Here is a 17,037-nt window from a genome sequence, read left to right on the forward strand (position 1 = left end):
CCATAGGGAAAGAAACTCTTAACTGAGAAGTCAACCAGACAATGTGCAGCAAACCTAATTGCATTACTGGTATTATGGCATACAAATCTGGCAGCTCCCTGGGACAAAACCGGGAGGAAAGTCTGTCAAACTCGAGTCAGAAAGCAACTGACCCTCTTTTACATCCCAGTTAGAGCAGATTCCGGGAAATTTTATTTTTATTCACAGTAGATGGGTAAGTGCTGTTTTACTGAGGAAAGTTCCTGTATAGCCCTGGCAGGGGCTGAGGACGGAGGATGGAAGGAAGAGGCCCTCCAAAAAGCAGAGCTCGAAGAGAAAAGATCCTCCCCCTAGCCAGAATGAGAGTGTCCCTGTAGATAGTCAGGTCTGAAAAAGACAACAATAAATATCTGACTGCTAAAAAGTTGAGCTTAGGGAAACAAATGTTCTACTTCTTTGCTTCATTACAGACACCCTCATTATGGCATCAGCTGAAGTGCAGACTAGCTCTCCTGTGAAGATTTATCATGTGTGGTGGCCACTTTGAATCGGAGGTACTGGAGTCTTTAACATTCCCTAGTCAAGTATCTCCCTGCTGTGCCTGTAAATGTCAGTCCAGTTTTTTCACGGCTGTGCGCACAGATTAGAAACAGCGGGAGAGCTTGGGAGTATGACTACAATACCAGTAAGGACACTTGTCTTCGTGGCACTGCTCAAGTGATTCTTGGAATGTAGGACCCTGCTGTTTTCTAATATTTACACACAACTGGAGTCATCAAGAGCAGTAAATGCAGTCTAAAGGCAGCTTGCTTCTTTTGTTAGGGACTTTACATTCAAATAGGGATATCAACAATAACACCAAAAAAAAATTTTTTTAAAACCCACCATTTTAAAAAGTTTCATATTTCCCCCCAATTTTGCTGCTAAAAGACCAACCAGGTATTATCATGACTGTTCACTTAGCTCAACCCTCGCTTCCAAACATTTTCTATGTGCATCACACAGTTCACTGGGAACAGCAGGTGTCTGGGATTCTTGACCTCGAATTGTGTTTCTGCAGGCTGTGCTTTCTCTGACCTCTACAGGAACAGACAGGGCCTTGGAAGCCATTTTCATGTAATTTCAGCCACCTTTGCTTTCTGAACACTTTGCATGGCATAGCAAAGACTTACTTGGGGGCTGCAGCACCTGGAATACAGACAACTTCTTTCAAAAACCTGGTTAGGAACTTGTAAAAAAAGGAAGAAAAAAAACCCCACCATGACTATATGTGTATCTTAAGAAATGTCTAAATGATCCTTCTTTAAATTACAAACGGTAGGGCAAAATACATATCTTTGTCATAACCTTTTCAATCGCTGCCAAGGACTTTTGGACTAGAAACCTGGAGGGGCAGGGGTTGGGGGAGGCTGCTGCAGGGGGGACCAGATCGCACAGCTTTGCAACCAGTGTTAAACCCATTAGGATGAGCACAGTACTTCTCCAGCTGAATGGACTCACGCCTTAGCACCAAAATGTTCTGTATGAGTTAATGAAATAAAAGAAGACAAAAGAACATAGCTTTCCTTCCCCTCTTTGGGGTGGGGGTGAGCTCTCCTTAGGGATCTTAGGCACACTTCTGTATCTAGGAGAGTGCAAGAACTAGTCCTCTCTTTTCTCTTCACCAGGCAATGGAACAGAATCAATAGAATCAATGTGTACTACCCCACTATAACACTCCCTGTAATCTACTGCCCTGGAACTTTCCAGTGTTCAGAGTTAGCAGACCCTTCAGTGGCTCAACTCTGACATTTATACAGTGCTGGCACATACTGAACCCTCATGAAGAAAGTTTGGGAAAGCGTGTAGGAGCATCGCTCCCATCTGAGAAGTATACCAAGAAGGATCAGTGTGAACTTCTGTACTAAGATACTTGTGTCAAGGTCAGAAAGAATACTGAATGAGCAATTTTTCAGTTTTTAAACAAAGTAGCCTGGCTGTTACAAGGTTTTCATTTATATGACTGTGATCACGCCCCACTCACTTCTGAAAGATATTAGCAGCAGAAAGACAACCTATAGAGAAGCAGGAACAGATTCAGACTACTGTCCCCTCTCCTCCCCCTGCAAACTCTGGACTGGCCTTTAGAACTCTTCCCACCCCCAAGTACCAGGCACAAAAGTTATCTTACAGATCATCTCCAGTCATCCTTCTGAGAGTTCAGACTTCTAAACGAGTGCTGCACTTTAAATCAAAAAGATGAAAGAATTTTTCAAAGATCATTTATGGCGACTCACTTAAATAAAACCATAATTTGCTCAATGCAGAAATTTTACAGGTGAACATGAGCCAAAATTACAAAAATTCAGGAACGTCACTCACAAATTGCAAAACACTACTGTCATAATAAAAGAAAACTCACCACTATATGAATAATACATGCTTAGTACAGTGGCAATGGTAAGTATTTTATTTGCAAACCACACCCAAGGAATACAGAGTTGCCTAAACCACCCGGCCAGCGGTAAAGAATCACTGATGCAGTGTGTGAGGCTGTTGCTCTGTTTCCAAAGACCCTCTTCCGGTATTGATTCTTCAGTGTGCCTTGTCCTCCTCATACCAGCACAGCTTAATGAATGAGGGGTATAGAATACCTGTGGAACTTTAAAATAAACCAAAATTCACAAAACCATATCTATGCGATGTTAAGAGAAATTACGAAGGCATGAAAACAGGACTTAAAAAATAACATAGCCAAAGAACAAGAGTTTGATTTTTGTAGTGTAGTAAGCTCATAAGTGAATTTTTTCTTTCTTTTTGATTTCTGTTAATGTAGTCTGGGCAACAAATAAGAATAAGTAAAACGGCATTAATTAAATCAGTGTGGTGCTGGCATAAGGACAGATCAATGAAAACGAACAGACAGTCCAGAAACAGACCCTGGTATAATAACTTAATATATAATAAAGCAGGTATCACAAGCCAAGGTATAAGGGGCCGGGGAAGAAGATTTATTCAACAAAGGTACTAGCGCTACCGGTTAGCTATTTGGGGAAAAAGTACATCATGATCCCTACCTCCTGGCATAGATAGGCCAAAATTAATTCCATATTGGATGAAAAATTTAGGAGCATTTTAAAAAGCCTAGAAAAAGCCATGGTAAATATTTCTGATTTCAGGATGGAGAATACTTTAAAACAGTGGTGGAAATTACAATGAAAAAGATCAAAAGATTAAAGCCACAAATACTAAATTTCACAAAAATAAACAATATTACCATCAGCAAAAAACAAGTGGGAAAAAGTCAGCAAAAAACATAAGCAAGGGTTAAGATCGTCACTATACAAACACTACAAACAAATACACCAGGGAGAAAACAGAGAGATTAGTTCACAAATAAAAAATTGCTCAGGTTCACTAGCAATTTAAAAAAATTTACCTTATCAAATTATAAAAATAAGTAATACTCAAGGATGACAAATCTAAGCTGTGCGCTCTGATTTGCTGGGCAAAGTGTTGGCTGGTGAATTTTTGCAAAGCAACCTGATAATATGCAACAGTAACCTTCCATTTTCAGTCTTTGACCCAGTGGTTCCTTTCTGAAAATCTAAGGAAATATTCATACGTGTAGACAAAGATTTCTGCCTAGTTTCATCAAGAATATTACTTATAGGAGCTCCTGGCTCAGTTGGCATAGCATGGCAACTCATGACCACAAGTCGTGAGTCTGAGCCCCATGTTTTCGGTGTAGAGATCACTTGAATGAATTAAAAAAAAAAAAAAAAGCCTTAAAAAAATATTACTTATAATATCCCAATACCAAAGACAACTTGAACGTCCACTATTAGGGAAATGGTCGGGAAGTGTCATAAATCCACAAGAAAAAATATTATAGAAATATAAAAATTATATTCGTGAAGTATCTATAATAACATGGAAAGTATTTAATTCTAGCTTTAAAAAGCAATATATGAAGTTTTATATGAAGTGTAATAATTATTTGAAGATAAAAATGCAAAGAAAAGCCTGGAAGAAAATGTGTCAAGACATTCACAGTGGTTCCCTGTGGGTGGGAGCAGTATGGCTAATTTGTCTTTTGATACTTTTCTGTGTGTTCCAGATGTCCTACCGTGACCAGGTATTATTAATAAACTTTGGTAATCACAAGGATATAGCCAACAAAATAGCATTTTAAGGGATAATCAAGCACATATTGCTCAACCAAATATAAACACATACACAGAAATATATATAGTTTATTTGTATTTCCACCACTAATTTATTGCTATGTAATGTAGGCCTTTATATGCACATTTAATTCAGTAATTCAAAAAAATAACTGGGGTTTTTATAGCTCTGGCCTATTAGCATTTTATTTGTCTTAAGGGATCACTACTGAAGAATACCTAGAAGCTACTTTACTTAAGGGCTGAGTTGGTTACCAAAGATGTATTGGCTGCTTTCTAGAACATCTAGACCATGTATTGCCCCCACGGCATGAAGGACAAGAGCCTGGCACAGGTGTCGATCCTCAAAGACCAGAGCATCTCAGCTCACTAATGACCGAGGAAAACAGCAGAGAAGGCAGGACCACACGGTGCCAGCAACACCTGTCAGGACACGGACGCTGGGTTATGAAGGAACAGAGACTGGCAAAGTCCACTGAAACACGGACTGGAAAGGAAACAGAAACGATGCAAGATAAAAACAGTAAGTACAGAACTGAAAAGGGTAAGAAAAAAAAAAAAGCATAACTCTGAATGACAAGGCTATTTGATCACGGTTTCAAATAAAGGGAGCCAAAGAAAACCAGTGTAAGGTAGGAAGAAGAGCAGCAGAATAAGGAGATGGAGCCAATGACTCCAACTGGCTACTATGGCTACTAGTTTTTAATTTCTGCAGCCCTGCCAACAGAGTAACATTCGAGAAAATGCCAGCACTTGTTAAAAACAATATGTGAGGAAATATTTGTTTTCTTAATATTTAACCAACAGGTTTTGCTATGTTTTTGTGTTTTGAAAAATAAAAAAGGCTAAGGCATATACACAAAAACACACCACACACGTTTTATCCTATTTTAAGCATCAATGTGTTTGAAACAGAACTTGAGAGTTGATTTAGGTGTTAAGTAAACTTGGGACCATAACACTGATGAGCACGAAAATCCAACATTCTACAGAAATCAGGAGGAGACTCTGCCCAAAATCTAGTTCTCTCTTCAGCAAAGACACACAGCTCAAGAACTTCGGAGGCATTTAAAAGATGAACTTTCAAAAGAAAGTCTGCAGATCTAGTCTGCACTTTTCAACATCTGACCACCACAGTGATACGCGTTCCAAGTGACAACTAAACACCCACATTAGGGGGAAAGTTTTAGAGTCTCAGTGTTGGCTCGGAGCTGCTGCAACGTGGTACCACCTTGACAATCTGGGGTATGTCGACATTCCACCTGAACTATTACTTAACATTTTCTTTAAATCAACTCACTTTTTTAAAAACAGAAATACCTACTTGAGGCTTGTCCTAGGCAACAGAGAAATCACCAGCTTCATGTGCTGCTTATGTTCTGAATACGTATTAAAATACATGCTTAATGCTTAAATGCTGAAATAAAAGTGTGTCTCTATGCCATCTACAAACATGGGACACGCCATTAAGCGGTAAGGTGTACCACCCTTTAGGAAATCCAACCCAATTCCAATTTCTTTTTTTTTTTTTTTTAAAGATTTTATTTATTTATTTGGCAGAGAGACAGCCAGTGAGAGAAGAAACACAAGCAGGAGGAGTGGGAGAGGAAGAAGCAGGCTCCCAGTGGAGGAGCCTGATGTGGGGCTCGATCCCAGAGCACCGGGATCACGCCCTGAGCCGAAGGCAGACGCTTAACGACTGCGCCACCCAGGCGCCCCCCAATTCCAATTTCTGCAACAAAGTAAACCCTGAAATTGTTCATAAAGGTTTAAATCCCAAGCTTTTATTGCCAGGGCAACTATGAAAAGTCCAAATCTGAAAATGTCTGATCACTAAAACTCTCGTTTGCTTGGTTTACTGCACAGACATCATAGGCTACAAAAAAAGATACTTATAAGAAAAATAATCTGTGAACGAGCAATAAGCTTGCTTTGTTTTGTTTCACAGGATCTCCTTAAAAGAAGCTAGTCTATAAATCTGTAATCAGGCTACCACTTGATACTTTATCACCTGTTTTCTTTACCACTTGCATGCTTAGGGAGTCCTTCTGCAATCTAACTTTCAAATACATGTGCTTGATCTCCCACAGACCTACTCAGTACCCCACTTTTGCTTTCATAATCCTCTCCCTTTATTGTTCCTCTTGCTTCATACAGCAGGTGCTCAATAAATGCTTGTGGAACTGAACAGTACCAATGAAATCCAAATCTTACGGCCACAACAAATGGTGTATTTGCATCACGCAAAAAGAGACTTTTATTTTAAGGTTTGTGTAACTGCCTAGAAGTGAGGAATTTGCCAAGCATTTCTATACACTCAGGGCAACGGACAATGATTAGAAAGTAACATCATGGTGGTGTTTCTTACAGCTACTTCAGACCCTCAAACACATACAGCTCGGGATGAGCTTAAAGAGTATGACCTAAAGATTTTCAAGTTTATAAATTAGCCTTTAATAAATTGTACAAAGTATTTACTTAATAAAAAAGTTTGTATTTTTCAAAGACATAGGTATTTCATGGTTAGCCCCATCCTCAAAGACTCACATGAAAATATAACATTTAAAATAGAAAAAGAGGAAAAAATCAAATGACAGGAAGAAAAGAAAAGTCGGTTGACAGCATTTGATTTACTTCTGGACTCTCTTTCTGGTTTTTGAACCTTGAAGAGAAAAAACAAAGAAATTCAAATCATTAACTTACAAAAACTGAAGAACAGAAATATAAGCATTTCCATATATACTTATTTGTATTTAAAAATCTAATTGACTATGAATACTTGTGGAAATAAAATTCATACACAAGGGTAATGGTTAATAGCCTGAAAATCTTAAGAAATTGTGTCAACTTCTTAATATGTCCAAAAATACGCTAACATCTACCTTTCAGTCTTAAGTCACCACAGAACTCTCCCACTGTAAAACACATCCAATTTGCAAGGGCACTGAAATATTTCTCCCCCAAATTTTTATTGTGTGATGTAAAACAATAACTCCTAATGTAAGCTATAGCAACAAGACAGGCATTCACTTCTTGGAGGGAAGTGATGAAGTAATGCATATTCTCAAAAGCAAGGAATAAAATGCGTTGTTTTTTAAAGCCTGTTACCTATACTCTTTAGGCAGGAAAGCACTGGGCCATTCCAAAACACGAAGTCTTTTCCACTAGGAAAAAGCAGCCTTCTAAAAAGGCACCACATCTGACGCTGGACTAAGTACCTTATGGCAGGTTCTATCCACTACTCCTGAGCTGGAATAAACCAGTGATTCTTTACTGGGGGCAGAAATCTTCATGGGAATTCCACCTCACCAAGCAGACTCCTGGCAACCCCACCTGGCACGCCCACTCTACCTCCAAGGCAAGCACAGCAGTCGGGAGGGTATAAAGCCTGATCACGGCTGCCTAGCGCAGGCAAACGAAGTGTGCCTTCCTACTGCCTCATGCCTCCCCCGGCCAGGAAAAGAGCAACAGTACCAGGGTGCGGGACAGCGGGGTCGCCCATAATTAATCAATGAATGCACTAAACAACAGATCAATACTTCTTTTCTGAAATGTACAAAACATTCTTCGAATCTAGGACAAAATATTTACCACACAATAAATTCTAAAGGTTTTCTGTTTACGGGCTTAGTTAAGTTACTTAATGTGGAAGATCAGTTTAAAAATTGTTTTTTATTTTTCCAAAAATAAATTGCTATATACTTCAATTAAAGCCAACTTCAAATTTACATGGGTATCTTTTTTTTTCCTGCCATTGATAATGCATAGCCTACACTATGGCTGGTTTAAACTTTTGAGCTTTTTCTTCAATTTTTGTGATAGATAAAAAATATCCCATGGTAGATTTTTAATTTTTTATTTCAAGAATTTTGAAATTAATTTTGCACAGAAAACTAAGAATGTTGTGATGGAATGAGATGGGGTGTAATAGGGTATCACAAAATCCAGGTCAATAATCAGTACTATAGTACATCTTCCTTTCAATAAATTTGGAATCTATGGTCACATTACAAAGGACACCTAACAATAGTTATCACTATGTTCAAGTAGTGTTATTCTCATTAACATCCCAATTTGTCATTTTACTCTTAAATACCACTGCTGCTTATCCCCTTCAACCTAGATATAAAATTTTTCACTGTAACTAAAAACACTACCTGGAATTTATTATATAATCAGGATTCTGCAATGCGGAGTCTCTGCTGCAGGTATCAATTCAGTATTTTCCCTAATAATAAAATCTAACTGTGGCAGAAAAAATATTTTTCCTCTTCTCATTCTCTTTAAAAAAACATACCCATTTTAATAATACATTACCACTGGTAAAAGGTGCAATCCTAAGATTAATGTGTAAAATTTAATATCTGGAAAAGGAAAAATAAAAGTCTGGGTACTCTTCTATGATTCTATTAATGCAAAAATTTAAAACAAGTGGAACTTTCTTTGTAGTGTGCCCTCAAAAATATCCCCCCTTTTTTTTTTTACTAGATCATAGATATTTAAGAGGTAACTGTAAATCCTGCTTCCCTCAGATTTCTCAAGAATGGACCAAAATTCAAGGTTACTTTAAATATAACACTAACAAGAGAGGGTTGTAGAGTACTGTCCATTTCATGAAAGGGAGGGACAAAGCAGCTAGCCATAAATATCATGGCTACATTAACTAATTTGTAGTACAATTCTGAAGTACTGGGACAGTTCTGAAATGCCAGAATATGCATGGTTTTTTAAGGCTTATCATTTTGTGGGGGAAAAAATTACTTGCAGCAAATAACCAAATTTTCTCAATTGGTAAAAATTATGCCTTGCATAAAAATAAAAGGATTAGAGGCCTCTGTTCTTCTTGAAAACCACCCCGTCACCCCCTCTCTTTCTTTGCGAAAACCTACACAATACACATTTTGAAAGCTTTCAGAATGTGTTCTTACACAATAGACCCCCAACTACTCAAAATGAGTTTAGGTGTATCAAGAAAATTATACACGTTTTTAAAATGGTCTAAATAGATATTAAAGGAAAGTTGCTCCCATTTTGCCAGGCACAGCATTCTGAAAGATCACACAGTGAGAAAAATCTCTTACCATATTGTAAACCATAAATTGTGTTTGAAAATAAAATTGTTAATGAAGAAACTGACATTTCTAAAGCTGCTGTTAGAGGTAACCATTCTTGACACACGTTTATGACACAAAATCTTAAAGCTCTAGAACACAGAAGTCACTGAATTGTATTATATATTTCTTTAAAACAAAATTCAAATGTAATAATGTGCCTCCTCCTTCAAGTTACTTTAAAATGATGAATACAAATATATATTTTCATGAACACTTAGCCTTCTTTTTTTGGGGGTGGGGAGGGCCAGAAGCAGTATCATTTTACCATCTCAGGTAATTTTTCTCTCATTTAGGAATATTTAGACAGTAAAATACGTCAACTAGCCCTATACTTTAGGAGAAAGGATAAATTACAGTAAGAAGAGAAACAGCGTTTAAATAAAGCAATTTGGAGTTTATATAAATAAGGGAGAATGTGATTATTTTCTAACTTATTTTTTTTTTAACTAAAACAAAAAATCTGGATTGTTCTCCCTAAATATGCAATCGGGTCCACACTCTTCTTTTGTTATTAATAAATAAAACAAATATACTAATATATTTTCTCCCAGTAAAAACCAGCAGTGTTAAGGACCTTAAATTAAAATTTTAGGTATAAAAAACATTTTTTCATAATTATAGTCCAATGTAAAATCATTGATGTATCAAAACAAATAACTCTGATGCTCATTAAGCAAAGTCCAGCTAACAAATGACCTTCAGGCAGTCAAAAGAGGCATGAGTCTTCTCCATGCACGGCTGTGAATTCACTCTGCTCTAAATGAGTTGATACCCTGGGTATCAACCTTACTATCACAACATGAGCCCTTCGCTGAACTAAAACTGCCCGTTTTAAAATTTAAGGGATTTTTAAAAGGAAGAATATTGCTCTATCTTTACAAATGCTCCTTAATTTTGCTCCCACTCACTGTCATAGCTGCTGCTGCTAGCCTCTGGCTGAGACAGGCTTCCATGCACTGCTCCTCGGGACTCCTCACTTCCTAATAACAAAATGAACAAGACGGGAGGCAGGGAGAACAGTAGGGATCGGAAAATGGCTGCAGAAGAGAAAGGAACTTCTTCAAAACCTTTAGCCTCCAGGCTAAAGTTCTATCCTCCCTCTTCAGACACCCCCAGTATTCTCTGGGGTGAATTCACGTAAGCCTAAGGATGTTCTATCCATACTATTCAAGAAAGACCATATTAACAGAATCGAGTGCAGAAGATTCTCTTTGAAGGTCAAATGTTTGCCTTCCACAAACGTGCACAGGCAACACTATCAAAGGAAAGGTAAAATACCTCCCTGGCCTGACTCAACAGGACACTTGGGCTTTAACAAAAAATGAGCCTTTTTACCAAATGAGCATTTTACCAAAAATGAGCCTTTTCTATTAAAAAGTGAGAAATGTTTCAGAACCAACAAAATAATAAATAAACAAAAGGTAGCAAGATAGGAGAGAAATCTGGAAAAAGAAAAACATGGTACTGTAGCCAGCACCGAATCTCTTCACTGCATCAAAGAAACCATCTCTTGTGAAACCTGGAATCTGTTTTCCCTTTTCTGAGGCACCCAGAGGCGTGCCTACACATCCCGCACTGGCCGTCTACGAAGCGGAGCACACGGAAGCCCATTCCTGTTGTGCCCTTTGCAGACGCGGCCCTGCTAACGTCAGTGCTGGCTCGGCTCCATACTGGAAGAGCCTTCAGGCCCAGTTTACGAGCCATCTCAGAAATGACTTTATACTCTGCTTTTTGCTTCAAGAGCTTTGAAAAGTGATGATTGAAGCTTTAATTCCTTATGTCCCAAATTGTTGAGAGAAAAGAAGAGTTGACAGACTTTGTGGGGAGCACTCGGGCAGCTCAGGCCAGTGGACCTTGGCAGCCGCGGTAAACCCAGGTACTACTTGCCTGATCCGGACCTTCCCTTGTATCCCGTGACGTAGATCAATGTGCGGGAATGGAAAGACAGTAGCCTGAGAGGTAAGAGTCTGCTCTGCCATTGAAGTGCTCCATGTCCTGGGCTCCCTGGATGCAATATGAGAGCAGCTCCCCACCCCAACTTCGTGATGTTGTACAATGTACAATGTATGTCCAAAGGACACTGTGATAGTACTATACAAATAGAAGATCTTCTCGTATGATATTTTATTATAAAATCAAAATACTACAACCATAAGTTAACCTCTTACTTAGTGGAAGGAAATGAAATCTGTGTTTATATATGGAAAAAGCTAATAGCAAGACTGTTCAACTTACGAGTTTTTATGGCCTCTTCTGTCTGGATCTCTGAGCATTCCATATCTTCAACACTGGATTCGGTGCTCTCCTCAATTCCTTTCTTGCGCTTGTTACATATAAAGATTTTTTAAAAGAGAGAGATGTGGTCTGACGGTCAGATAAGTAAATACATAGACTTACCAAATACTAGTATATATGCGCATTTATCCAGGTGTGGGTGTATCAAAACATACAGTAAGAATATACACAACTTCAGGGTGGTTGTTACCTGAGGGGAAGGGGCTGAGGATGGAAGAAAATGGGATTAAGAGAATCTTCAGTGAGTCTGAAAATCAGTCTGAATGTCGGCTTGTTTGTTCTAACCACCTCAAACTTTTTATGCTTCTTATAGCTCATCATTGAAAGTCTAACCAACAAGATTGGTGATACAGAAACTCTATTGTAAAAGCAAAGCATTTAACAAATTTGGTTTTACCACTCAGGCCAATGACACTTATTCTCCCCATTTTACAATGTGTGTGGCGTACGTGGGGGGTGGGACGGTAATCCACTTGATAAATGGGAAAATAGACACCTTGTCCGTATAGTATATCACTGGTTATACCCTATCAACCAGTGGTAAAATCTCATTCAAACTTTCAATAAATGTTTTCTTTTGGTATACTTTTCATTAAAAGTTTAAGGGGGACACCTGTCTGTAAAGGAAGAGTCTTAAAAGACAGCTCTCCTAAAATGTCATAAATAGGTTGGATTTTCCACCGTCCCCTCAAGCTTTTCCAACTTCCTCTTTATTTTTCTAGTTGAGGGTTACTTAGGAGTTAATGCTTATATTCTGTCACCAGCCGGTCTTCCCAAATGTTCGTTCAGTTTCTTTTTATTATTTTCTATCACTGTGACATTTTCTAACTAGTTCAGTCCTATGTGAAGTTTTTAAATTACTCAACACGTCCACATGTAGGAAAGACTATGGAAGGACTTAGTAATAACTTTATAACTTGGTATTTCTCCTATAACTTTATCCCACGTAGTCTCAAATGTAAATGCGTTAAAATCCAAATGATAATTCAAAGCTTCCCTGCGTTGCCTGGATTTCGTTTAGGAAATCCTCTCACCTGCCCCCAATTTCAGATTCACAATGCATCACAATGCCCTCGCTTATATTTCCTAACAATTAATATTAAGGTAAACTTCATCTGAGAATTTCCCTTCCTTCGGGCCATTCTGCACACTGCATGCTGACAGCACACCGCTCTCCTGCCTGATGGCAACCACGGGTTCTGTTCCACAGAGAGCCGCATGGGAAAGCTCCACTCAACTCAAACCACATTACCTTAAAACCCCCAAATGGTCAGAACTGTTATTATCTACATATTACAAATAATCCCACTGTTTCAAAATATTCTTAAGGTGGCCGTGGGAAGATCAGAACTCTGAGATCCCCGCATGATCCTAAAGAAAACGCTTCCCACAGACAAAAATAACTTGACTAAACCTTAAGAAACTTCCAAAGGCATTCATTTAGCAGATTTGTATATGGAGGTATTGCCTCTCAAAAACAGCTGTTAAGAGTGGCTGTAACTTCGTATAACTGATGAGAGAAGGGGAGCGCGCCTTACATCTTTCTTTTCCAAAGTGTTGCTTCATGATTACCATCTAGACCCTGCTGGGCTGAACAGATTGGTTCGATAATTACATACAATAACTGCAGTGGGCAGGTAACCCTCAGCTGGCACGGGCAGCTCCCCTGTGAGGACTTCCATATGCAAACTGCATTGATGGACTGCATTAGGTACATCTTTCCTGCCGGCGCACAGGCCTGATTAACGCCAGCCAAGACTCCAAGGTTAGCATGTCAGCAGATCTGTGATGCATTAGGCAGGAATAAACACAGACACTTTTGTTCGTTCGGACCAAAATTAAGGAGGAATATTTCACTACTATATTGCTTTCCATACAGGAAAGAATGCATTTTCTGATTTTAAGGAGGCAGATTTGTAAATGCTCATTATAAAGGGAGCTATCCAATACATTCTACCCAAGAACCTAGTGCATTCATCTTGTTCTCAAGCTTATGTAATAAAAAAGAGCTTTCTTAATCTCCATGCAAGTAAATTACATAGGAATGAAAATCAGCCAGTATTCAACCAACAACAACAAAAAAAACCCTGTATTTTAAGCATCATGCGATAGGTAAAGCACTGAATTTCATTAGTCCACACTTCAGCTGGTTATCTCCCGCCCAACTTTTCTGAGACTGTATTTAGTTTTGACAGGAGGGGCCAATGGTCTACGGAAAAGACCAATTCAAAAAAAAACAAAAAACAAAAACAAAAAAACCACCAAACCTTCACGTTTAACAGCATCTAAGTGTGTAATTGATTCTATAAGGCAATGAGTAAAACTCCAAACTATCCACTGGCAGCTTCTTCCTCCTGAGTATCTCCAAATGCCTCATTTCGTTATTTGTCAACATCTTGGGCTTCAGATAGGGCAATTTTGGTTCTCTCTGAACAGACAACGACTTCACAAAGGGACCACGCTAATCTCTGATTCTGTCATATTCCACACCAGGTCCCACAAAGTGCCTCTGCATTTATAAATGAAATCAAAATACTGTACGACACACCAGAATGATTTATAAACTTAAAATAGAGTTTTCTTTTAATTCAGCACAGCTAAAATATCTGCAGAAAATTAGGTTTATTTCAAAGGGCATTAGCGTATGTATTACACATTGTATTTTTGAAGTGTTCAGATATGCTAGGCTAAAATTTAGTTAATTAGCAGCTTCTCACTTCCAGCTTAGAAACGGGAAGACAAATCAGCTAGATGCATTTGGACTGATAATTTACTAATAGTCTAAACACTGACTAGAGACCACTTAGAGACTTAAAGCTGTTTTAACAGGACAAAGAATAAAAATCTTGCCAGGCAAAAACTAAAGACCCATTCATTCTTTGCTTCCCAGGTCACACATCAAAAGATCACCTCTAGATGCTTTCAACAGCCTCTAAGAAAAGCCAGTCAGATCCACGGCTATTATCAAAGGTGAGGAGTATTCAGGACTGTTGTTGGTTTTTAACTCTTTATTACAAAAATCACAAATGTTTATTACAGGAACTTAGAATATACAGCCTAGAATTTCTAAATGTTTGGTACTGTACTTGTGTCCATGAACAAAGAACTCTAAATACAATTATTTAGAGACTGACTGCACCAATCAGTTCATCTTACTTATTTCCTTAAGGCCACCTGAAGTCACTGTGCAAATGGTACATACTTTATAAACTAAGAGCATTATTTATTTATGCTCCTACATTCATTAATAGCAACCAAAAAAATAGGTTATCTGTTACTCAACAGTAACTAAAAAAACACAGAACACATATCTTCTATGAAAGCAAAGCGGACACGTGTGTTACACAATACTTATAAAACCAGTGGAGTTAGTTAAAATTCACAATACAGACAGAAAACGCTGAGGCTGGAGACAGAAGAAGGCTAAGAGAACCGGCTCAGTGTTTCTCAGCTGGGGGTGGGAAAGACTAGAACTCAGAGCTCCTTGTTCCTACTCCACTTTCCGTCCCGGGAGCTACACCGCCTCCCTGACAGTTCCCAGCTGCTACGCTCTCACATGAGCGCGCCCCCTCCTAAAGCGTGAGAGTCCGCAGAGCTGTGTGCCCGGGAAAGCCTCGTCCACACCTCTGTTGCTCCCTTCTGCACGTGCTCCCAGAGGGCAGGGACTATGGCTCCTCATCTGGGGAGCTCCCGTGGAGCCTAGCATGGTATTTTACACAGAAATATCTACGGGTCTGCACCTGTCGAGTAACTATTTATCTAGTGTTGTAATAATAAAGAGCTGACTTCCTATTTTACTCCAAGCCCTTTATAAACTATGTAATGTTTAAGTGGACATTAAGTAATTACAGATATATTTTGAGAAAAAGCAGGAAAAGGTCAGATATAATCAGAAAAAGAAGAAATGAAAAGATGGGAAGTGGGTCAGGAAGTGAGTGACTTAAAAAGAGGGGCAGATTAATTTGAAGAATAATCTAAAAATATTCTGCCAGAATGCATTAAAGTGATTTATTATTTTAAATGAGTTCCAGTGATAAAGGCTGTAACAAGAATCATGAATATTACAATTTCCTTCTGCAATAACACAGGCCTTCACTTTATCTAGGGCAGAGAACCCACCACATATCTACTAAGCACCTACTGTGTGCCTGGCACTGTTATAGGCTGCACCCTCAAGTAGAAAAATACATGCTAAAAAATAGATTAAAGAAAAGAGTAATCTTAGCTTTTACCAAACATTAAACACATACATGTTAAGCTTCTAAAACTGTAAGTCCTAGAATAAACCACTTCAGGGTTCTGTACACTGTCTTAAGTAAGTGTCCAATGTAACCCCATGTGCACGAATACCATTTGGTGAAGTACTGCTGCACTGTAAATGGAGCTCATGCAGTTCTTCATTTTATTGTAGTTGCTGTTGTTATTTGCTTACGTTCAGATGTCCTGTCGACACATCTAGCTATCTACTCCAGAGATACGAAAACCAAGTACAACTCGTGAATTTTGCTAATTATTAACAGGTCTGGGGGAAAGGGTTTAGCAAAAGAAAATGTTTCAACATATGACTAACAAAGTTTGGAATACTGTGTTCTTCACTAGTTCAAGTTCTCCACTCTTAAGATACCATAATGAAGAACTTAATATCATTAACCGAAGATGAGTTAATGCTACCACGTGTACAAAAACTGAAATGTCAGGTGACTATAATGTGAGAGACGGTCTATGAGGAGCTGAGAGGGTGACAGCACAACCCATGTGATCTACTCTTGTGGAGGAAGGGCAAAGATTTTGATGACCCCGAAATGTTCACACCCACAAACAAGCTAAACTGTGAGTAAAAATAAGGGACATTTTGGGGGTAATATTTCAACCTCTGCCCCATCTAAACTCTGAAGAAATAAACACAAAATAACAATTAAGAACCATTTCAGCAGCAACAGTGACAGAGCCTCTCACCATAACCATTGGGAAGTGGTGGCCAAGAAGAGTCAGACACTTCTAGAAAGCAACATGCGGCTCCTACACACCACTGAACCATACTGGGGAAAAGAACATAGGTGAACACCATTCAGAAATTTTTCACCACTGACTTTCAATTTATAAAATATAAATAGGAAGACTGAAAAGACAGACTGGAACAGCCCCTGGAAGGGACCTTCCCTACTCCCACAGTCCCTCACTGAAAGCAGGACATGGGATTCTGTTCCTTCCCTGAAGAAGAAACCTGGAGAAAGAGGGCAGAATAGCCACAATCATTCAAGACTAATTATTTTCAACAATAAACAATGATTGACCAAAATAGATGACAAAAGAGAAAATGAGTAAAACATTGCTAAAGACATAGAGAAGAATCACCGTGGATTTAGATTTTACCAAATTTTTGCCTCTTTTGGCCAGGAAGGGAATGGAGCAGGTACTAAATAAAGACAGGTAATCTGACCTACAGTACCAGCTGAGCTATGGCCCTCCAGATCCTCCCAGAG

At 38.7% G+C, this 17,037-nt stretch overlaps 1 protein-coding gene across 3 annotated transcripts in view; it reads right to left on the reverse strand.

The window, feature by feature from the left end:
• Positions 1-2,405: 2,405 nt before the first annotated feature.
• VRK1 (VRK serine/threonine kinase 1) overlaps positions 2,406-17,037 on the reverse strand; it is an 81,347-nt gene continuing 66,715 nt past the window's right edge. The window contains exons 12-14 of one of the 3 annotated variants that reach the window (XM_040641453.1): positions 11,745-11,758; positions 11,495-11,582; positions 6,375-6,807 (exon numbers count right to left, since the gene is read on the reverse strand). In XM_040641453.1, coding sequence (XP_040497387.1) covers positions 11,501-11,582; positions 11,745-11,758 — 96 coding nt within the window. In that variant the 3' untranslated portion in view covers positions 6,375-6,807; positions 11,495-11,500. Of the gene's footprint in view, positions 2,621-6,374; positions 6,808-11,494; positions 11,583-11,744; positions 11,759-17,037 lie in introns of those variants that run through there. The other 2 variants (XM_040641451.1, XM_040641454.1) reach the window with 2 other exon arrangements.

The sequence above is a fragment of the Ursus maritimus genome, unplaced genomic scaffold (genome assembly GCF_017311325.1).
Source record: "Ursus maritimus isolate PB19 unplaced genomic scaffold, ASM1731132v1 scaffold_25, whole genome shotgun sequence".
Classification (NCBI taxonomy): domain Eukaryota; kingdom Metazoa; phylum Chordata; class Mammalia; order Carnivora; family Ursidae; genus Ursus; species Ursus maritimus.